Below are 24274 nucleotides of genomic sequence, written 5' to 3' on the forward strand. Positions count from 1 at the left end.
AAAAACTGCTAAAAATTGATATACAAAATGACATGATTTGTAGAAAAATGATTTACTAAGTTCACAAATAAGTATTAATAATAAAATAAATAAAAACACAAAAATATTTTTTGAACTTTTCTGCATTTCTTGTGTTCTAAGCAAAAATAATGAAAAACTACCCAGTACCCAGTCAAGTACCGCGTTTAAAAAGCAAGCGATCAATGAAGCATGTACAGATAAACTTTTACCTGTAACATGCCTGGGGCTAATTTCCACTACCGGACACGGTTTTATGGCTCTTGAGCCTGTGTATTGCTGTCAAATCAAGCCAATTGCGCTGGTGTATAAATTTGTTAATTGAGGGGCCCATAGTAATAAAAATCGTAACTAGCCAGCCAGCTGGGGGGGGCCCTGGCCCCCAACCTGGACACGTGCCTGGCGGCCTTTACTAGTCCACATGCATTCGGCAGTCCCCATGCGTTAAATAATGGCCGCAGATTTTTTACTAGTGCCGTAGGTTAAATGTATTTGTTTTCATCTAAGCATAATTGATTCTAAATATTTATTCAGTGTTGTATTGTTCATGATATTTAATTCAATTACGCTAGAAGAGTATGTGTAATGTGTCGGGGGAAGTGATTGGTGGTGCAGTTTTAATTACAATAAACCAATATATCATGTGTTTGAATGTCTTCCTACATTACACTTCAATAAAATAAGGTTGAAATATTTGCTATGCATACGGCTGTCATTCGATTAAACTTGACACAGGGACATATTGAACGTCCAGATATTAAAAGGCGCCCTGTGCAAGTTTAATGTTATTGAACTAGGGGTTCGAATCCGACTCGGGGAAACTACAGTTGATTAGTCAGTTCCGGATCAGGGGGGTTCCGGATCACAGTACTGTTTACACTTACATGATGAAGATAATCATTTAATTTATAGCATGAATATTGGCTTGAATAAGGGAAATAACATACCAAAATATAAGTTTTGCAGATCGCTTGAATGTGGAGAACATTTGTATTTTGTCAATCCGTGTGATCCGGAACTCACACAACAGGGACACAACACAATCGAGAGATTATTTTATCTTTCCAGCTTGCCAATATGTAATGATTTGGTTGGATGAGAGAAAACAATTATCATTTCACAATTGTACCAGTGTGTTTTAGTTTTATTCTAAAATGATCTGTAACTGACCGAAGTGGTGACACGACACCACTGTTGCGCCTACAGTATAATTACTTTCTTTGCATTTTCAAACCAAATGTGGTAATATAAAAAGCAAAAGGATTTTCCTTTCTCCCTGTGCAAAATTGTGCTTTAAAAAATATATTTCCAAATCTCTGTAACAAATTTAGCTCTTAGTAATCCGGAACTGACCAATCGACTGTAACTTAAGCTCAGACCTTGAAATGAATCAACAATTCCAAAGTAGATATCACATTTAATATTTCAACCTGTGTCTTATCCCACTAATTTACAAATTAACAAATGTACATGAATCCTACATATTAGTAAGTGAGGGAACTCAACGCTTGTGCAGTGAAAGAAAGAACCCTCCCGAACAGTCATCGTTTACACATTTTATGCACATTTTACCGCATAAAAAGATCTAACAATTGTTTATTGGTCACAGCAACAGTTTCTAGGCAACTCATTATAAAACAAAACTTCGTAACTTTCTGTAAGTGCAATTGACCAACCATGCACAAGATGACATAAGTAACCTATAAGCAGTATGTCTAAATGCCGTCACCTGAATCAGTGTACTCATAGTCCATATAGTCCATATTGTTAAGTGATATTAAAATGGAGAAGTGTGACCAAAACATTAAAGTTATCATAAAACCAATACGTTCTTATCAAGAAAATGAATATATTTACTGGTATTTGTAATAGTTGTAACAAGTAAGGTTAACCACAGCACTGGCAGTGAAAACCACCATGCAGTCTAGCCGCCATTTGCAAGCAGCAGTATAAGAGGTGGATGATGGTGACATTTCTCCAAATTGAGTGAATACAAATGAGATGCAACCGTCAAAATATGTGTCAGGCCATGAGTTTTTTGGCCCCAAAAGCGATTTGGTCGAAAATGGAGTTTTCGGAAATCTGACGATTGTCTTTTCCCAAAGTAAAAATCTGCTTTTGAAACAGAAAAAGCTGTTGTTTGGAGAAATTACCCCCCTTTGGACTCATATTTTCGTAACTGTATCAAAATAGAGGAAAATTTTTTAAATTTCAAAATCTTTTAAAATAATATGGAAAAAAAAATTCTAATAAAATACAAACTAACATCGTTTATTAATTTATTTCTTTCGTTTCTTTTTTTTATTAAGAATATTTTTTCCCTTAAAATGTTTCCAGGGAACCTTTGTTAAATCCATTTGAAATTTCCTTGTAAATCCAGCCAAATTTACATCAAGAATAAATTTAATATCCGTCAAATTTTTCGTTACAGACAGATTTTAAAAGAAAAAATTTTTTTTGCAAAAATCAAATTGGGCTTTCTTTTGTAAAAAAATGATTTAATGGTTTAGGGTTGTAAAATGAAAAACTATGACAAAAACCTTTTGTTAGAAACACTTGACACTTTGCTATTTTTTGTAATGTTAACAAAAAAATCAGGAAAAGTAAAATTTATTAAAAAATATTAAAAGTTTTTGCTTAAATAGTGTCGTGTCAAAATGTCGGGACTCGTTACCTAGAAACCCAGGGTTTTTTTTCTTACCAAAAGTACCTTTTTATAAAAGGTTCTTAAAATAATTAAATAGTTAAAGGTTTCTAAAAATATTTTTTACATTAAAAGCTGTCAATTTTTATTCAAAAGTAAGAAAAAACCTCTTTTCAGTAAATTTGAGTGACACGGTTTGGGATATACATTTTTTCTGTCACAGACACAACTTGTATTTTAAGGGATTCAAAGATAATTTAAAATGTTTTGGATGCGTATTATTTAGAAAAGAATAGCCCTTACATTATTTTTTTTTAAAGATAGAAAAAAAAAAATGAAAGATGTTTTAAAATAATTATAGTCAGTTTAAAATTTTTTATCCAGGGCAACAATGCAATTTTTTTATAAAATTAAGATAGTTTATTGCAAATTTTTTGAAATGTATGTTTTTAAAAAAAAAAAGAGACTCAAGATTATTAGATGGAGTTGTTTTTAAAAAAAATCTGTATTGCTTAAACAATGAAGCATTTTTATCAACCACTTCATGTTTTCGAAACAAAACATACTTTTCCCAAAAACATTTCTCCAGTTGAACTGGGCAGTTCAGTTAGTTTTACTTTTTTCTTGCCCCCATTTGTAGTTTGAATCGTTGGTAAACTTTTGCAGAAAACATGACCTTATTTTGCACTCTTGACAGTTGACTTTTTCCATTGGCTACTTTCAACGGTGAAGCAAATATATTATTTCCCTTTGGGGTTTCATTTCCTTCACAAATTCAAAAGAATTTTTTTTTTCTGGCTGGAAATTCTTTCTCCTTCACCCCTTTCCCCCAAAAAACATTGTATTAGTACCTTTAAGTAGAAAGTTAAGAATGATTGTGAAGCATTTTTAAAAAATAAAAGTGTTTTTTTTGTGTAATCTACAAAAAAAGCATGCTACAAAGTCCCACCCACCCATAAATCTCAAAATTTTAAAAATACAAAAAACTAGCTAATTTCTGAATACTAGTGACATACCTTAAAAAAATTAAATTTTTTCGTCAAACTAAAGAATACCAAATACTGAAACAGTTTCTTAGGAAATACTGTTGATGTATTCAATCATTATGAAATTTTTCCCCCATTTCTTTTTGAGAATTTTTGTTGAAGGGGAATCTATTAGCTAGAATGTTTTCTTTCAAATGTTTAATAAAATCAGGTCTTTATGTGTATGATTTTTTTAAGATTTTTTTAAACTTGTAAATCTACTTGTACTTATTTTAAAAGGAATTTTTTTTTTGTAATATTTTAAGATGTTTTTTTCTTTCTTCAAAGAAAAATGCAAAAAAACGAAAATTACCCCAAAACCCCCAAACTCTTCCAAAAATGTGGAGTGCATCCCTTTGGGAAATTTTTTTTTTGTTTAAGGGTTGCAATATGCCCGATGTTTCTCGTAGTATCAAATTTGATCTGTAATTTAAAAAAACTTTTAAAAAAAACTGAAATGTGAGATAAAGATGGCCCAGCTAGTTACTCAGGAAAAAGAACACAAAGATTTATACTAGAGTGTAAATGTTTCAATCAAAAAACATGCTTCTTAAAAAAAGTCTTTAAAGTTTAAAAAAAATTTTTTTTTTAAATTTTGAAGTGGGTTTTTAACTTTTTAAAAAATTATTAGTGGTGGGAATCCAAAAAATCATGGCAAGTGAAAAGAATGCAAACTTACTAAAAAGCTATTGAGCATCTTTTTTTACAAAAAAAAAAAAACAGTATTCTTTACTTTTTTTTTTGAAGTGGTTGAAGAAAAAAAAATTTATTTAAAATGACAAACTGTTTCCCGTAAGTATACATAATATGGTAAGGCTGTGACTTTGACATATGGGCTTTCTATGACACACTGATCAGAAATAAGGTGAGAATGTTGTTTAAAAAAATAAGCTTTGTGCCCCCCCCCCCCCCCCCCCCCTTATTTGGAGGTATAGGAGGGGGGGAAAAAGGGGTGTATTTAGTTTTAAAGTGTGTGGAAGCAGTTTCAAGCTGGGAAAGGGGTATTTATAGGCAATGGGTGGGAAAGAGAAGGGAGGTTTTTAGGAAATTTATGGGAAGGGGGGTGATTTGAGGTAACCCAGTTGTGGAATGGAGAAGGGGGGGAAAATGTTTCGGGGGGGGTGATTTTCCTTTTTGAAAAAAATGCGGGGTTCTGATGCTAATTTTAATGACGCGTTTTTAATTTTTGATTTTTCCCCTTACCCTCAGAGTCCGTACAGCAAATAAACATCTTGAAGGTTTTTTAGCTAGAATTAAACGTTAAAGCCCAGTGACAATTCGGGATATTTTCGAAAGGGCAAAAGGTCAATAGGATTTAATTAATATTTTTTAAAAAATTCATATTGTGTAAATATTAACTTCCAGTAAACGCTCAATGCATCATTACCCCTTTTAAATCAATCGCAAATTTCTGTTTTAAAATTTTCCCTTTTCCCCCACCCTTTAAGTTTTCAAATGGCGTGTTTATACAAAGGGGGTAAATTTTCCCTATTTTTAATGAAAAGAAAAGTCAAAACACGGAACTGTTCAATACCTGCTTGGAAATGCGTTTGTTTTCATTATTTTTTGTTTCCCAAAAAATATAGTGTTTAATTTATAAAATGCATTAATTTCGCGAAAACGGTTTAACTCCATCATTTTTTTGACGTAACTTTTAAAGGGTTTTTTAGAATGGTAAAAGCCGCATTTGGGCCCAAAAAAACCCTGGGGCGAAAAATATACTGATTAAAGGTAGGGGTTTGGTCACTTGCATAGATGAATAATTTGTTTGTTTTTAGTCACCTGCCAAGTGAAGTGAGCTTTTGTGTCGGCGGGTCCCTCGTCCGTCCCTGTCCCTAAACTTTTTTTTGTGACCCTCTAGGGAAAATTTTTATGGGGCTTTAGAAAGTGGTCAGAATGTTTATCTTGAGATATTAGGCAGTTCGAAACTGGGCACGTGCCACAAAAAAATAGGCAGTAGGTCTAAAAAAAAGAAATCCCCGGACCTCTCGAGGCCCTATATTTCACAAGATTCATGAAAATTGGTCAGAATGTTCACCTTGATGATATCTAGGTCAAGTTCGAAACTGGGTCACGTTCCATCAAAAACTAGGTCAGTAGGTCTAAAAATAAAAAACCTTGTGACCTCTCTAGAGGCCATATATTTCACAAGATCTTCATGAAAATTGGTCAGAATGTTCACCTTGAGATATCTAGGTCAAGTTCGAAAACTGGGTCATGTGCCTTCAAAAACTAGGTCAGTAGGTCAAATATTAAAAAAACCTTGTGACCTCTCTACAGGCCATATTTTTCATGGGATCTGTATGAAAGTTGGTCTGAATGTTCATCTTGATGATATTTAGGTCAAGTTCGAAAACTGGGTCAACTGCGGTCAAAAACTAGGTCAGTAGGGCTAAAAATAGAAAAACCTTGTGACCTCTCTAGAGGCCATATATTTCATGAGATCTTCATGAAAATTGGTCAGAATGTTCATCTTGATGATATCAAGGTCAAGTTTGAAAGTGGGTCACGTGCCGTCAAAAACTAGGTCAGTAGGTCAAATAATAGAAAAACCTTGTGACCTCTCTAGAGGCCATATATTTCAGAAGATCTTCATGAAAATTGGTCAGAATGTTCATCTGATGATATCTAGGTCAAGTTCGAAAACTGGGTCACGTTCCTTCAAAACTAGGTCAGTAGGTCTAAAAATAGAAAAACCTTGTGACCTCTCTAGAGGCCAAATATTTCACAAGATCTTCATGAAAATTAGTCAGAATGTTCACCTTGATGATATCTAGGTCAAGTTCGAAACTGGGTCACATGCCGTCAAAAACTAGGTCAGTAGGTCAAATAATAGAAAAACCTTGTGACCTCTCTAAAGGTCATATTTTTCATGGGATCTGTATGAAAGTTAGTCAGAATGTTCATCTTGATGATATCTAGGTCAAGAACGAAACTGGGTCACCTGCGGTCAAAAACTAGGTCAGTAGGGCTAAAAATAGAAAAACCTTGTGACCACTCTAGAGGCCATATATTTTCATGAGATCTTCATGAAAATTGGTCAGAATGTTCAGCTGATGATATCTAGGTCAAGTTCAAAACTGGGTCATGTGCCATCAAAAAACTAGGTCAGTAGGCAGCCCTTTTTTTGTAAATTTGGGGAAGGGTACCAGGTCCCTTTTGGAGGGGAAATTTACGTCGCGAAATCATTGTTTGGAGGAATATATTTGCTGAAAAGTTGTTAAAATCAGGACTGAAAATCAAAACTAATTTCATTTTTTTTTGCATGGGGAATTTTTGGCCAAGGTGGGGAAAAAAGTATACTTTTTAGATTGGGGAATGGGGCCGAATTTCGGCCCTAAAATCAGCATAAAAAAAGGCCTGGTAGGTCAAATAATAGAAAAACCTTGTGACCTCTCTAGAGGCCATATTTTTCATGGGATCTGTATGAAAGTTGGTCAGAATGTTCACCTTGATGATATCTAGGTCAAGTTCGAAAGTGGGTCACGTGCCTTCAAAAACTAGGTCAGTAGGTTAAATAATAGAAAGACCTTATGACCTCTCTAAAGGCCATATTTTTCATGGGATCTGTATGAAAGTTGGTCTGAATGTTCATCTTGATGATATCTAGGTCAAGTTCGAAACAGGGTCATGTGCGGTCAAAAACTAGGTCAGTAGGTCTAAAAATAGAAAAACCTTGTGACCTCTCTAGAGGCCATACTTGTGAATGGATCTCCCTAAAAATTGGTCGAATGTTCATCTTGATGATATCTAGGGTCAAGTTTGAAACTGGGTCATGTGCCTTAAAAAACTAGGTCAGTAGGTCAAATAATAGAAAAACCTTGTGACCTCTCTAGAGGCCATACTTTTCATGGGATCTGTATGAAAGTTGGTCTGAATGTTCATCTTTATGTATATGTAGGTCAATTTGAAACTGGGTCAACTGCTATCAAAAACTAGGTCAGTAGGTCTAAAATTATTAAAATATTTTGACCTCTCTAGAGGCCATATTTTTCAATGGATCTTCATGAAAATTGATCTGAATGTTCACCTTGATGATATCTAGGTCAGTTTCAAAACTGGGTCACGTGCGGTCAAAAACTAGGCCAGTAGGTTAAAAAATAGAAAAACCTTGTGACCTCTTAGAGGCCATATTTTTCATGAGATCTTCATGAAAATTAGTGAGAATGTTCACCTTGATGATATCTATATAATGTTCAAAACAGGGTCACGTACCTTCGAAAACTAGGTCAATAGGTCAAATAATAGAAAAACCTTGTGACCTCTCTAGAGACCATATTTTTCAATGGATCTTCATGAAAATTGGTCAGAATTTTTATCTTGATAATATCTAGGTCAGGTTCAAAACTGGGTCACATGAGCTCAAAAACTAGGTCACTATGTCAAATAATAGAAAAAAGGACGTCATACTCAAAACTGGGTCATGTGGGAAGAGGTGAGCGATTCAGGACCATCATGGTCCTCTTGTTATTTTGTTTTATTCATTTTTATACGACCGAAGGGACGTATTATGTTATGACGCTGGTGTCTGTCCGTCCGTCAGCAATTTCGTGGCCGCTCTGTAACTCTTGAACCCCATGAAGGATTTCAAAGAAACTTGACACAAATGTTCACCACACCGAGACGACGTGCAGAGCGCATGTTTTGGATGTCTCGCTTCAAGGTCAATGTCACACTTAGGAGTCAAAGGTCATATCAGTTTGTTTCGTGTCCGCTCTGTAACTCTTGAACTGCTTGAAGGATTTCAAAGAAACTTGACACAAATGTTCACCACACCGAGACGACGTGCAGAGCACATGTTCCAGATGACTCGCTTCAAGGTCAAGGTTACACTTAGGGGTCAAAGGTCATATATGACTTTACTTTGTGTTTATTGCTCTGCATTAGTGCTCTAGCTTTTATTTGGCAGATCCCTCTTTTGTTCACTTACAATAAATTTTTATTCCCCCTTCGAAGAAGGAGGAGTATATTGTTTTGCAGATGTCTGTCGGTCGGTCGTTCTGTATGTAGACCAATCCGTCTCCGGATGATAACTCAAGAACGCTTGGGCCTAGGATCATAAAAGTTGATAGGAAGGTTGGTCATCACCTGCAGATGACCCTTATTGATTTTGAGATCTGTATTTCAAAGGTCAAGGTCAAAATGACCAGGAACAGTTAAACAGTTTCCGGATGATAACTCAAGAATGCTTGGGCCTAGGATCATGAAAATTGATAGGGAGGTTGGTCATGACCAGCAGATGACCCCTGTTGATTTTGAGGTCAGTATGTCAAAGATCTAGGTCACATTGACCAGGAACAGTTAAACGGTTTCCGGCTGATAACTCAAGATTGCTTGGGCCTAGGATCGTGAAAATTGATAGGGAGATTGATCATGACCAGCAGATGACCCCTATTGATTTTGAGATCATTAGGTCAAATTTCAAGGTCACATTGGCCAGGAACAGTTAAACGGTTTCTGGATGATAACTTGAGAACGCTTGGGCCAAGTGTCATGAAAGATGATATAGAGGTTCATCATGACCAGCAAATGACCCCTATTGATTTTGAGATCAGTAGGTCAAACGTCAAGGTTACAGTGACCCGGAACATTTAAACGGTTTCCAGACAGTAACTTGAGAACGCTTGGGCCTAGGATCATGAAACTTGATAGGGAGGTTGGTCATGCCCTGTGTAGATTTTGAGGTCAGTAGGCTAAAGGTCAAGGTCACATTGACCCAGAACAGTTAAACCCTTTCTGGACAATACCTTGAGAATGCTTGGGCCTAGGATCACTAAACTTAATAGGGAGGTTTATCATGACCAGCAGATGACCCCTGTTGATTTTGAGGTCAGTAGGTCAAAGGTCAGTGTCACATTGAACCAGAACAGTAGAACTTTTGTTTACAGTGAGCAAATAATTTCTGTTCCTTGTGCAATTACTGGGGGGGGGGGGGGCATTTCATGTTCGACGAGCTTTTGTTTTTAGCTCACCTGAGCCAAAGGCTCATGGTGAGCTTTTGTGACCACTCAATGTCCGTCGTGTGTCGTGCATCCGTCAAAATTTTCTAAAAAAATCTTTTTCTTGAAAACCACTGGGCAGAATTACAACAAACTTCACTTGAATGATCCTTGGGTGGCCCCCTTTCAAAATTATTCAAAGAATTGAATTCCATGCAGAACTCTGGTTACCATGGCAACCAAAAGGAAAAACTTTAAAAATCTTCTTGTCCAAAACCGCAAGGCGTAGAGCTTTAATATTAGGCATGTGACATTATCTAATGGTCCTCTATGAAGTTTGTTCAGATTGTGCCCCTGGGGTGAAAAGAGGGGGGGTCACAAGTTTACGTAGACTTGTATAGGAAAACACTTTGAAAATCTTCCTGTCTGAAACCGCAAGACCTAGGCCTTTGATATTTGGTATGAAGCATTGCCTTTTGGTCCTCTACCAAGATTGTTCAAATTATGCCCCTAGGGTGAATAGAGGCCCTGCCTCGGGGGGTCTTAAGTTTTACATAGACTTATATAGGAAAAAACTTTAAAAATCTTCTTGCCTGAAACTGCAAGGCCTAGGCTTTTGATATTTGGTATGTTTCATTGCCTTGAGGTCCTCTACCAAAATTGTTCAAATTATGCCCCTGGGGTGAAAAGAGGCCCTGCCCTGGGGGTCCCAAGTTTAACATAGGCTTATATAGGGGAAAAAAAATAAAATCTTCTTTTCTGAAAGTTTTAGGCCTAGGCCTTTGATATTTGGTATGTAGCATTGCCTAGTGAATCTCTAGCAAGATTGTTCAAATTATGCCCCTGGGGTGAAAAGAGGCCCCAGCGTGGTGGTCACCTGTTAGCTCACCTGAGCAATGCTCAGGTGAGTTTTTCTGATCACTCTATGTCCTGCGTCCGGCGTCTGTCTGTCAACATTCAGCTTGTGTGTGCGATAGAGGCTGTATTTTTCAACTGATCTTCATGAAATTTGGTCAGAATGATTAACTTGATGAAATCTAGGCCGAGTTCGAAAATGGGTCATCTGGGATCAAAAACTAGGTCACTAGGTCAAATCAAAGAAAAAACTGTGTATGCGATAGAGGCTGTATTTTTCCATTAATCTACATGAATTTTGGTCAGAATGATTACCTTGATGAAATCTAAGCCGAATTCGAAAATGGGTCATCTAGGGTCAAAAACTAGGTCACTAGGTCAGATCAAAGAAAAACCTTGTGTATGCGATAGAGGCTGTATTTTTCAATTAATCTTCATGAATTTTGGTCAGAATGATAACCTTGATGAAATCTAGGCCAAGTTCGAAAAGGGGTCATCTGTAGTCAAAAACTAGGTCACTAGGTCAAATCAAAGAAAAACCTTGCGTATGCGATAGAGGCTGTATTTTTAGGCCACCATCATCAGATGGTGGGCTATTCAAATCACTCTGCATCCGTGGTCCGTCCGTCATTCCGTCAATCCGTTAACAATTTCTCGTTATCGCATGTCCTCAGAAACTACTGGGGGGATTTTGACCAAACTATGTCAGAATGATGTATTGGTACCCTAGTTGTGTCCCCCTGAAAATCAGACTGGTTCAACAATTATTGAGTGAATTATGGCCCTTTGTTTATTTTTATAATTTACATAGATTTATATAGGGAAAAATTTTGAAAATCTTCTTGTCCAAAACGACAGAGCCTTTGGGGCTTTGATATTTGGTATGAAGCATCATCTAGTGGTCCTCTACCAAGATGATTCAAATTATATCCCTGGGGTTAAATATGGCCCCGCCCTGGGGTCACATGGTTTATATAGACTTATATAGGGAAAAACTTTGAAAAACCTCTTGTCCAAAACCACAGGGCCTAGGGCTTTGATATTTTGCATGTGACATCATCTAGTGGTCTTCTACTAAGATTGTTCAAATTATTCCCCTAGGGTCAAATATGGCCCCGCCCTGGGGGTCACATGGTTTATGTAGACTTATATAGGGAAAAACTTTGAAAATCTTCTTGTCAAAACCACAAAGCCTAGGGCTTTGATATTTGTTATGTAGCATCATCTAGTGGTTCTCTACCAAGTTTGTTCAAATTATCCCCCTAGGGTCAAATATGGCCCTGCCCCCTGGGGGTCACATGGTTCATATAGACTTATATTGACCATATGTATAGTTTTGAGTGGCAAGATGAACATTGACATGAGTTGACCTTGACATTGACCTAGTGACCTACTTTCACATTTTTAGCTCACCTGTCACATAGTGACAAGGTGAGCTTTTGTGATCACCCTTCGTCCGTCGTCAGTCCGTGCGTCCGTGCGTCAACAATTTCTTGTCTGCACGATAGTGGTTTCATTTATGATTTTATTTTAACCAAACTTGCACACAACTTGTATCACCATAAGATCACGGTTCCTTTCTTGAACTGGCCAGATCCCATTATGGGTTCTAGAGTTATGGCCCCTGAAAGGGCCAAAATTAGCTATTTTGACCTTGTCTGCACAATAACAGCTTTATTTATGATTTGATTTTTACCAAACTGGCACACAACTTGTATCATCATAAGATCTTGGTTCCTTTCTTGAACTGGCCAGATTCCATTATGGGTTCCAGAGTTATGGCCCCTGAAAGGGCCAAAATTAGCTATTTTGAGCTTGTCTGCACAATAGCAGCTTCATTTATGATTTTATTTTAACGAAACTTGCACACAACTTGTATCACCATAAGATCTTGATTCTTTTCTTGAACTGGCCAGATTCCATTATGGGTTCCAGAGTTATGGCCCCTGAAAGGGCCAGAATTAGCTATTTTGACATTGTCTGCACAATAGCAGCTTCATTTATGATTTGAATTTAATCAAACTTGCACAATACTTGTGTCACCATAAGATCTTGGTTCTTTTCTTGAACCGGCCAGATCCCATTATGGGTTCCAGAGTTATGTCCCCTGAAAGGGCCAAAATTAGCTATTTTGACATTGTCTGCACAATAGCAGCTTCATTTATGATTTGATTTTAACCAAACTTGCACACAACTTGTATCACCACAAGATCTTGCTTCCTATCTTGAACTGGCCAGATTCCATCATGGGTTCCAGAGTTATGGCCCTTTAAAGGTCAAAAATTGGCTATTTTGGCTTTTGCAGTCATATAAAGACTTCATTTATGGTTTTATTTGATACAAACTTCCAAAATATCTTCAACAACAATAAATCTTGGATTCCATGACAAATCAGATCCAATCGTAGGTTCCAGAGTTATTTTATATCTGATTACCTCCCCTGATTGTAATCAAAATTGATTTATATCAGTAAGTACTTATAGGACTTATTTGAAATTTCATTATTGTTATGAGTTGGACTGAGAAAATCAGGGTAGATAACTATGGACTGATTTTATGTCAAATTACCTCCCTTTATTTCAAATTAAAATGGGTATATTTCCGTAACTAATGAAGATACTGATCTGAAATTTCATTTATGTCAGCAGATTTATTTGGCAGATCCTTCTTTTCTTCACTTACAATATATATTTTTTTTATTACTTCCCTTTTACGTTACTATAAATAGCTTATTTTTAGTAACTTTTTTATTATTGGCCGTAGGGAAAAACCGAGACCATTTTTCTGTGGTACAACATGGATGATACCTCCAATTTTTAGGTGTATTTTGACATATCTATACCTTGTAAGAATTTTTTTTTCTTTTTGGTTAAATTTCTTCCCTTTGTTATTCCTGTCCTTTGGACTGAGATAGCTTTTCTGAGGACCTTCTTGTCCTCAAGTGCAATGATAAAAGGTGAGCGATATAGGGCCATCATGGCCCTCTTGTTGAAGGTACAGGCTTCAAATTTGGACCACATGCATAGTTTTGTGTTCCGAAATGAAATTTGACCTTGATTTTGACCTAGTGACCTACTTTCACATTTCTCAAGCTACAGCCTTCAAATTTGGACCACATGCATAGTTTTGTGTACCGAAAAAAACTTTGACCTTGACATTGACCTAGTGACCTACTTTCACATTTCTGAAGCTACAACCTTCAAATTTGGACCACATGCATAGTTTTGTGTACCGAAAAAACTTTGACCTTGACGTTGACCTAGTGACCTACTTTCACATTTTTGAAGGTACAGGCTTCAAATTTTGACCACATGCATAGTTTTGTGTTCCGAAATGAAATTTGACCTTGATTTTGACCTAGTGTCCTACTTTCACATTTCTCAATCTACAGCCTTCAAATTTGGACCACATGCATATTTTTGTGTTCTGAATTGAAATATGACTTTGATTTTTATCTAGTACCTAATTTCACATTTCTCAAGCTGCAGCCTCCAAATTTGAAGCACATGCATAGTTTTGTATACCGAAATGAACTTTGACCTTGAAATTGATCTTGTGACAAACTTTCACATTTCTCAAGCTACAGCTTTCAAATTTGGACCACATGCATGGACCACATGCACAGTGATGTGTACTGAAATGAAATTTGACCTTGATTTTGACCTTGAGCTAGTCTTGAAATTTGAAACAATCAAAAATGGCTCAATGGTGGGCGCCAAGATCACTCTGTGATCTCTTGTTTAATTAATCTTTATGAATTTTAGTCAGAATGATTGCCTTGATGAGATCTAGGTTAAGTTCGAATATGGGTCATCTGGGATCAAAAAGTAGGTCACTAGGTCATATCAAAGGAAAAGTTTGTATATGCGATACAGGCTGTATTTTTCAATTGATCTTCCTGAAATTAAGTCAAAATAATAACCTTAATAAAATCTAGGATGAGTTTGAAAATGGGTCATCTGCGGTCAAAAAGTAGGTCTCTAGGTCAAATCAAAGAAAAACCTTGTGTATGCGATAGAGGCTGTATTTTTCAATTGATCTTCATGAAATTTGGTCAGAATGATTGCATTGATTAAATCTAGGTCAATTTTAGATGTGGATCATCTTGGGTCAAAAATTAGGTCACTAGGTCAAATCAGAGAAAAACCTTGTGTATGCGATAGAGGCTATATTTCTCAATTGATCTTCCTGAAATTAAGTCAGAATGATTGCCTTGATGAAATCTAGGTCAGATTTGAATATGGGTCATTTATGGGTCATCTTGGGTCAAAAAGTAGGTCACTAGGTCAAATCAAAGAAAAACCTCTTGTATGCGATAGAGGCTGTATTTTTCAATTGATCTTCATGAAATTTGGTCAGAATGATTGCCCTGATAAAATCTATGTTGAATTTGATTATGGGTCAACTGGGGTCAAAAAGTAGGTCACTAGGTCAAATCAAAGAAAACCCATCTGTATGCGATAGAGGCTGTATTTTTAGCTCACCTCAAAGGTGAGCTTTTGTGATGGCCCTGTGTCCATCGTCCGTCGGTCGTCCGTCGTCGTCAACAATTTGATTGTTAATACTCTAGAGGTCACAATTTTTGCCCAATCTTAATGAAACTTGGTCTGAATGTTACTCTCAATAAAATCTTGGATGAGTTCGATATTGGGTCAACTGGGATCAAAAACTAGGTCACCAGGTCAAATCAAAAGAAAAGCTTGTTAATTTTGGCCCAATCTTAATGAAACTTGGTCAGAATGTTACACTCAATAAAATCTTGGACGAGTTTGATATTGGGTCATCTGGGTTCAAAAACTAGGTCACCAGGTCAAATCTAAGGAAAAGCTTGTTAACACTCTAGAGGTCACAATTTTGGCCGAATCTTTATAAAACTTGGTCAGAATGTTACTCTCAATAAAATCTTGGACGAATTCGATATTGGGTCATCTGAGTTAAAAAACTAGGTCACCAGGTCAAATCTAAGGAAAAGCTTTTTAACACTCTAGAGATCACAATTTTGGCCCAATCTTAATGAAACTTGGTCAGAATATTACCCTCAATAAAATCTTGGACAAATTGAGTATTGGGTCATCTGGGGTCAAAAACTAGGTCAACAGGTCAAATCAAAGGATAAGCTTGTTAACACTCTAGAGGCAACATTTAAGACTGTGTCTTCATGAAACTTGGTCAGAATGTTAATCTTGATGACCTCAAGGTCCAGTTTGAATCTGGGTCATGTAGGATCAAAAACTAGGTCACCAGGTCAAATCAAAGGAAAAGCTCATTAACACTGTAGAGGCCACATTTATGACCGTATCTTAATGAGACTTGATCAGAATGTTAATCTTGATGATCTATAGGTCACGTTAAAATGTGGGTCAGGTGGGGTCAAAAACTAGGTCACTAGGTCAGATCCAATGAAAAGCATCTTAACACTCTAGAGGTCACATTTTTGACTGTATCTTCATTGAAACTTAGAATGTTAATCTTGATGATCTTTAGGTCAAGTTCAAATCTGGGTCATGTGGGGTCAAAAACTAGGTCACCATGTCAAATCAAAGGAAAAGCTAGTTAAGACTTTAGAGGCCACATTTATGACCATATCTTAATGAAACTTGGTCAGAATGTTAATCTTATGATCTTAGGTCAATAAGGTGAGCGATACAGGGCCTTCATGGCCCTCTTGTTTAATTAATCTTCATGAAATTTGGTCAGAATGATTGTCTTGATGAAATCTAGGTCAAGTTTGAATATGGGTCATCTGGGTCAAAAAGTAGGTCACTAGGTTAAATCAAAGAAAAACCTTGTGTATGCGATAGAAGCTGTATTTTTCAACTGATCTTCATGAAATTTTGTCAGAATGATAGCCTTGATGAAATCTAGGTCAAGTTCGAATATGGGTCATCTTGAATTGAAAACTAGGTCAGTAGGTCAAATCAAGGAAAAACCTTGTGTATGCAATAGGGGCTGCATTTTACATTGGATTTTCATAAAATTTGGTCAGAATGGTTTCCTAGATGAAATCTAGATCAATCTCGATCTCGAATATGGGTAGTCTGGGTTCAAAAACTAGGTCACTAGGTCAAATCAAAGAAAAACCTTGTGTATGCGCTAGAGGCGATATTTTTCAATTGATCTTCATGAAATTTGTTCAGAATGATAGCCTTGATGAAATCTAGGTCAAGTTTGAATATGGGTCATCTTGGGTCAAAAACTAGGTCACTAGGTCAAATCAAAGAAAATACTTATTTATACTCAAGATTTTTTGCTCGAATTTTAATGATAATTGTTTAGAATATTTTTTTTCATGAAATCACTAGGTCAAACATGTTTACACTGTTACGGTGTGTTTTTCAGGTGAGCGACCTAGAGCCATCTTAGCCATCTTGTTCTATGAGATATAGGAATAAATATTTCAAAAATTATCAGATCATATTTCCTAGACTGTTTAATTATAATTACCTGATGACCCCTAAGTTGTTAGGAGTCACTTGACTGTGACCTTGACCTACTGACCTACTTTCTTGTTTTTTAAGATACAGCCTTGAAATTTGGATGACATGTACAGTTTTGCACACCAGTCTTAAAACTGACTTTCAGTGACCATGAATTTGACCTACTTTCTAATATTTTTGCATCAGTTTGCCATTTGAAACATGTGGCTCATATTACTCAGGTGAGCGATTCAGGGTCATCATGACCCTCTTGTTGAATTACTTCCCTTTTATGTTACTATAAAAAGCTTATTTTGAAACTTTTTTATTATTGGCCGTAGGGAAAAACCGAGACCACTTTTCTGTGGTACAACATGGATGGTACCTCCAATTTATGGGTGTTTTTAGACATACCTTTACATGGTAAGGTTTTTTTTGGTGGACTTTTTGTTTTGGAATTTCTTCCCTTTGTTGTTCCTGTCCTTTGGGCTTCACACTCCAAGTTCTTTAAATTTTACTTCCATCCTGTGATGTAACCCTTCGGGCGTATAATACCCAGCTTGGCGGAGCTCTTCTTATTTGATTGCGCTGCGTAGTGGAAGTGTCTAGGCATCCGGTAACCAGACGCCTAGCCTGCGTTCTAGCCATCCGGTAATTGTCGGGATTTTCCAGCCGTCCGGTAATTGATTTCTTAGTGAATAAGTAATGATTTTATATAGTTTTAACTGTTATTTAGTTATGATATTGATACTTGTCTGCAATAAAAATTTTGTGTGAATACATACTAAAGATTTACTTTTAATCGTCTCCGATAAATCACTGCATTTTTCAGCCGATAAAACGAAACTTTACCAAATTAAATAATGGCAAGATCACGGTGATGTCACTCATTAAAATCTGTTCTTCTGATGGTGGGCAAAACAATGTTTTTATGGGGTCGGAGTTTTTAAATTTTAACAACTTTTTCACTGGGTTTTCAAAATTAAAACAGTTTTGAAATACTTACAATTTTCAAATCTTCTTGCCTGAAACTGCAAGGCCTATGCTTTTGATATATGGTATGTTGCATTGCCTAGTGATCTACTACCAAAATTGTTCAAATTATGCCCCTTGGGTGCAAGAGGCCCTGCCCTGGGGTCCCAAGTTTTACATAGACTTATATAGGAAAAAATCTTCTTATCTGAAATTTCAAGGCCTATGCCTTTGATATTTTGTATGTATCATTGCCAAGTTGATTTCTAACAAGATTTTCGAATTATGCCTCTGGGGTGAAAAGAGGCCCCGCCCCAGGGGTCACTTGATATATGATTTATATAGGAAAAATACTTCAAAAATTATCAGATCATATTTCCTAGACTGTTTAATTATATTTACCTGATGACCCCAAGTGATAAGGGGTCATCCGACTGTGACCTTGACCACCTTACCTACTTTCTTGTTTTTTTAAGATGCAGCCTTGAAATTTGGATGACTTGTACAGTTTTGCACACCAATCTTAAAACTGACTTTCAGTGACCATGAATATGACCTACTGACCTACTTTCTTGTTTTTTAAGCTTTAACATAGAAATTTGTTCAAGCAAGCAACATAACTCAGGTGATCGATATAGGGCCATCATGGCCCTCTTGTCTTCTTTGTTATTATTACTTAAATATTTTATGCGATTAACGTATTCATTCATTCATTCATTCATTCATTCGAAACAGCAAATTTATGCTGTTATTTTCTTCTGTGTTATTATTACTGAAATATTTTATGTGATTAACGTATTATTTCAGACTATGAGAAGACCAGCACCTGACCCCATTTACAGCCTAAGAGGCTCAAGTAGTGCACTGTCGTTCTTGAAGGTATGATATAGGCCTATATTGTTTATGCAGTATCTGGACAAAATCCTCTCCCTCAAGCTTTTTTTTCTTAATTTCTGCTTTTGCTTATGGAATTTTGCCATATAAAGACATCAGTTGCCATAACAGATCTGAAAAAATACAGAGGCAGATTTTTTTTTGGAAGTGAGTTGCTTACGTGAGCAGGGTATAAACTGAGATCTTAAAAGTCTACTTTATTTTTAGCTCGACTATTCGAAGAAAAGTCTAGCTATTCTACTCACTCTGGCATCTGCGTCACACCTTGGTTAAAGTTTTGCATGCAAGTACATATAGCTATCATTTAAATGCATATAGCTTGAAAACTTATTTTTTCTTTTTCGAGGTCAATTACCAACCTCACCGGGTTAAGTCCCATATGTCCCATAACTCTGACATGTATTTTGGGCAAATTATGCCCCCTTTTGGACTTAGAAAATTCTGGATAAAGTTTTACATGCAAGTTTCTACCTCAAAAACTAATGCAGATATTGAATTGAAACTTCACATGTCTTCGGGGTTATGAAACTAGGCAATAGCATCAAGTCCCACAACTCTGACATGCAGTTTGGCCAAATTATGCCTTCTTTTAGACTTAGAAAATCCTGGTTAAAGTTTTGCATGCAAGTACATATGGCTATCATTTAAAAGCATATAGCTTTGAAACTTATATTTTCTTTTTTTTTATTTTCAAAGTTTTTCCCTATATAAGTCTATGTAAACAATGTAACCCCCAGGGCGGGGCCATATTTGACCCTAGGGGAATAATTTAAACAATCTTAGTAGAAGACCACTACATGATGTGACATATAAAATATCAAAGCCCTAGGCCCTGTGGTTTTGGACAAGAGGAAGTTTTTCCCTATATAAGTCTATATAAACCATGTGACCCCCGGGGTGGGGCCATATTTGACCCCAGGGAAATAATTTGAATCATCTTGGTAGAGGACTACTAGATGATCTTGTCCAAACCACAAAGCCTAGGGCTTTGATATTTGTAATGTAGCATCATCTAGTGGTTCTCTACCAAGTGTGTTCAAATTATCCCACTAGGGTCAAATATGGCCCTGCGGGGGTGGGGTGGGGGGGGGGGGGGTGGCTGTTCATATAGACTTATATAGGGAAAAGCTTTTAAAATCTTCTTGTCAATAACCTACAACATTCAGATTTGGACCATATGTATAGTTTTGAGTGGCAAGATGAACCTTGACACGAGTTGACCTTGATTTTGACCTAGTGACCTACTTTCACATTTCTGTAGCTACAGCCTTCAAATTTGGACCACCTGCATAGTTTTGTGCACCGAAATAAACTTTGACCTTGACATTGACCTAGTGACCTACTTTCACATTTCTGAAGGTACAGGCTTCAAATTTGGACCACATGCATAGTTTTGTGTTCCGAAATGAAATTTGACCTGGTGACCTACTTTCACATTTCTCAATCTACAGCCTTCAAATTTGGACCACATGCATAGTTTTGTGTACCGAAATGAACTTTGATCTTGAGCTTGACCTAGTGACCTACTTTCACATTTCTGAAGCTACAGGCTTCAAATTTGGACCACATGCATATTTTTGTGTTCTGATTTGAAATTTGACAATGATTTTTACCTAGTACCTACTTTCACATTTCTCAAGCTACAGCCTCCAAATTTGAAGCACGTGCATAGTTTTGTATACTGAAATGAACTTTGACCTTGAAATTGATCTAGTGACCTACTTTCACATTTCTCAAGCTACAGCTTTCAAATTTGGACCACATGCATGGACCACATGCATAGTGTTCTGTACCAAAATGAAATTTGACCTTGATTTTGACCTTTAGCTAGTCTTGAAATTTGGAACATTCAAAAATGGCTCAATGGTGGGCGCCAAGATCACTCTGTGATCTCTTGTTATACAATCTCATCGCGATTACCTCTGATTTATCCTTCTTAAAGTTCCCAACTGTTCAAACTAATTGATTCATTAGTTTATAAAAGCAATTTCCATAACGTCTAAAAAAAAAAAAGACTGCTGATTAAAGAAATCTAATGTTTACATCAAACAATTACCATTATGACATGTGCAAACAAGTATGACATCATCTCACTTTGATAATCGCCGCAGCTTTGATATGTCGGCATCAAGGCTTTGTGGTTGGGCAATTAACATGGATATGTGTTAAAAACCAACCACATTCACAGTGACATGTGTGATATTGTATTGCATATTTTTCTCACTTCGACTTACTGAGTTCACAATGCACATGAATTTTATTGACGGGACTGAAAATCCATTTCGACACATCTGGAGTCTTGGTAAGTCAAATTTTGACGTAACCGAAGTTGATTTACATATATAAAGAGTGAAATTTGACGGGACTTGAAAATTTCCTCGACTTAAGTGGAATTTGGAGGTACTGGTACTGATGATAAACCCGAACAGAAAATGAGGTTTTTTACCTGTAACTTGTTTATTTCTGCAAATTGTAATCAATGGTCAGTATCAAAATAAAGCTTAACATTTGCTGAAAACTTTACATAATTCAAATTTATATTTAGTAAGCAAACTCACATGAAGTGGGGCCCTGAAATGGGTTTGTAAAATGGGGACTGTATGAAAGTTGACTGATGATAAATTCGACCACTTTGTCATTTACAAAATTTTCTTTGTATTATTATATTGAAACTTTCTCAAAAAGCTGCAACAGTCATTCCTGATCAAGTAATGAAAAGTGACCCAATGTCAGGCCTTCATGTTTCGGCAATGAGCATGCGCAAAAAACACCCTCTTCCCCAGTAATTTTGGATAAATATTTTTATACAAATAAATGTAAGTCATTTATTTATACAGAATATTTACCAGTTTTGTTTTTGTTTACACCAGTAAACTGTTGGTGTTGTAAGTTGAAACTATTAGATGGTGTGTTCAATTTTATAAATAACCGATTTCAATTGAATATTTCCAAGGTGGTCCACTTTATCACCTGTCCGGGTTTATCATCAGTGCCAGTAAGCGAGTTTGAGATACCGAGTTTCGACTGTATATTGGTGCATTTTAATCCATTTCTACCAAAATATCTGCGCAGATCAGGTTAACATGTACACCATATGACCTTGCATATTTGGAGTAAGAGTAGCGGTAGGAGTTCAGGCTCCGCCCTGAAAAATTTTGAAATTATACAAGACAAAATGGTACATTTTAAGCCATTTCTGACAAATAATTTGAGCAAACTAGCTTTGATTTCTTTATTATGTTCACAAAACTCATAACTGGCGTACAGTAAAGATAGGGGATTGAGAGTCTTTCCTGAGGAATGTGGAAATTCTACAACACGAAAATCATTTCAGAGAAACAAATCTGATCAGAAGTTGTTCATCAATAATTACTAGCTTTGATAACTTGAGAAAAGGTAGAGGGTTCAAGGACCCTCCAAGAGAAGTTGTGAAATTCTACTAGATATGTGGTACATTTTTAAGCCATTTAAGACACAGTATTGTTAGCAAAGCGTCATTTGATTTGTGTGTAAATCATCGTGTCCAATTGTTCCTTTAAAAAACCGGATCAGTAACATAAGATCTTGGATCAAATGGAGCAGTTTTGGTGATTTTAGGTAACTATGAAAATATTATTTTTCTGTTGTTTAGAATTTGTTGTCAAGGACGGCATATAGCGCAAGACATGTTCCGAATATTATGAAATACTCGTTGCTTTTCATTTTCCAGCAAATCTAAGCACTTTTCTCAATTACTTTCGAAAACCATGTGAACATAGCAGGTAAACAATGCCACAACTCAGAAAAAGTATTATTTCATTATGTTATTCGGCAAAAACACTAATTAAAGTTACCACTTCCACAATATCACTGACACATTCCTGTAACATATTTTATCATAAATGATGAATTATAATATTTCTTGGAAGACCAGTATAAGGCAATTCATGACCGTGCTGGTCAGTAATGCAGGAGACGCAGGCTCAGCGACTGCAAAATGGAGTAATATTGGAGCTTCTGAGTTTTCTTCTGTGTTTGTTTTCATTCATTTACATGGGAAACATACCTTTATTTACTTTTTTTATCTATCAAAATAGTGATATTGTCCGGAAGTATTGACCTGGCACTCATGAATATTCCGTATGTTTCCGTAAATTAATTTTCGGTGTACGAACCCAAACAATGATATAGCTATTGAAAAGCCAATTATATACCATCACGTATCATGTGCAGATATAGCTGTGCAAACAAAGCGTTTTGCCACTAATCTCAGGGTTGAGTGTTCGAGTCCTCTGTCTGATCAAATAGGGGTTTTTTATGATTTTATCTGTAAAAGACGGAAACTTGTCACACTTACGTTTTATCAACGAAATACTCTACTATCGATTACCATTCTTCTATGTACATAAAACCGTTCTACAAAATGTCGTTTAAAATCTACAGGACCGGACAAGCATTCATTCATTCAACGGACAATTCAAAGAACTATTGTTAGCGATACAAAATGCAATGTTTCATAAAAAATATATAATCATAGATACAAATACAAACACAAGGAATTATATTTTAAAAATGGTTAGAAAAGAATTCGAACCCATGGTAACGTGTTTTCAAGTCGGAGAGCCTACCACTACACCACTGTGCCGTTGGTTCTCTAAATTGATTATTTTGATAAATCTAGATATTTTCAGGACACGAATATCACGTGAAAAAACGAAAACGCCCGAAAATATTGGCGAAGATTAATGAGTGCCAGGTCAATACTTACGGACAATAACTTAAAGCAGCATGCCTCCAGATCATTTGACAACAAAAAAAATATTTCATTATGATTTTTTTTAGATATCTTGACATAAATGCTATATTTCTTAAGAAGACTTTAAAACTTAATTACTGACAAACTTTCTGTTATGGAAACATTTGGGAATTTGCTGTTTTTACTACTTTTTTTTGATGAAAATTGAAAAGCGTTTGTCACACTTTTACTCCATGTAAACTGTCTCGATTATAAATATCTATATTTTGAAGTCATTATTCACTACTTCAGCTATAGCGCTATTGGTTATGACGACGGGAAAATGTCTTTATTGCCGCAGCGGTCCGGGGTTCGATTCCTGACGCGGTCATCTTTTTCTTGATTTGGAACTTTTAAAATACAGTACAATCGCGATCCTACGAAAAGCCAAGGGACCGGCCGTTTTTTTCGTAATATCGCATTTTCGTTCAAGCGTAGTATAGGAAATTTCGCTATACAGCACCTTAATATCTACACGTCATACCGTATAGCGGGTTATTTCTGCTGGGGTAATATTTCTGCGTTTCTGCGGTCTCTCGGTAGAATCGCAAAAATATTTCCAGCAGAATATTCGTCCAGCAAAAATTTAAAACGCAAAAAAATCTGCATTTTTTTTCACCAACGTTGTTTCACGCTATGTTCACAATGACCTGGACTAATTATTGAAAATTACCGTTACCATCTAACAATTACCGATAATGGTATAATCATCATAATTAGGTCTGATGGTCAAACAA

The 24274-nt window shown here is 36.2% G+C and overlaps 1 protein-coding gene across 7 annotated transcripts in view; it reads left to right on the plus strand.

Annotated features, from left to right (window-relative positions):
* Positions 1–24274, plus strand: part of LOC123551449 (guanine nucleotide-binding protein subunit beta-like protein 1) — a 182105-nt gene that overhangs the window by 3633 nt on the left and 154198 nt on the right. For all 7 annotated transcript variants that reach the window (XR_006686410.2, XM_045340396.2, XM_045340394.2 and 4 more), the window contains one exon: positions 18677–18748. Coding sequence is in view for 3 of the 7 variants with exons in the window: in XM_045340396.2 (XP_045196331.1) it covers positions 18680–18748 (69 nt within the window). In the remaining 4 variants the exon portion in view is untranslated. Of the gene's footprint in view, positions 1–18676; positions 18749–24274 lie in introns of those variants that run through there.

This window comes from Mercenaria mercenaria, chromosome 4, assembly GCF_021730395.1.
Source record: "Mercenaria mercenaria strain notata chromosome 4, MADL_Memer_1, whole genome shotgun sequence".
NCBI classification, from domain to species: domain Eukaryota; kingdom Metazoa; phylum Mollusca; class Bivalvia; order Venerida; family Veneridae; genus Mercenaria; species Mercenaria mercenaria.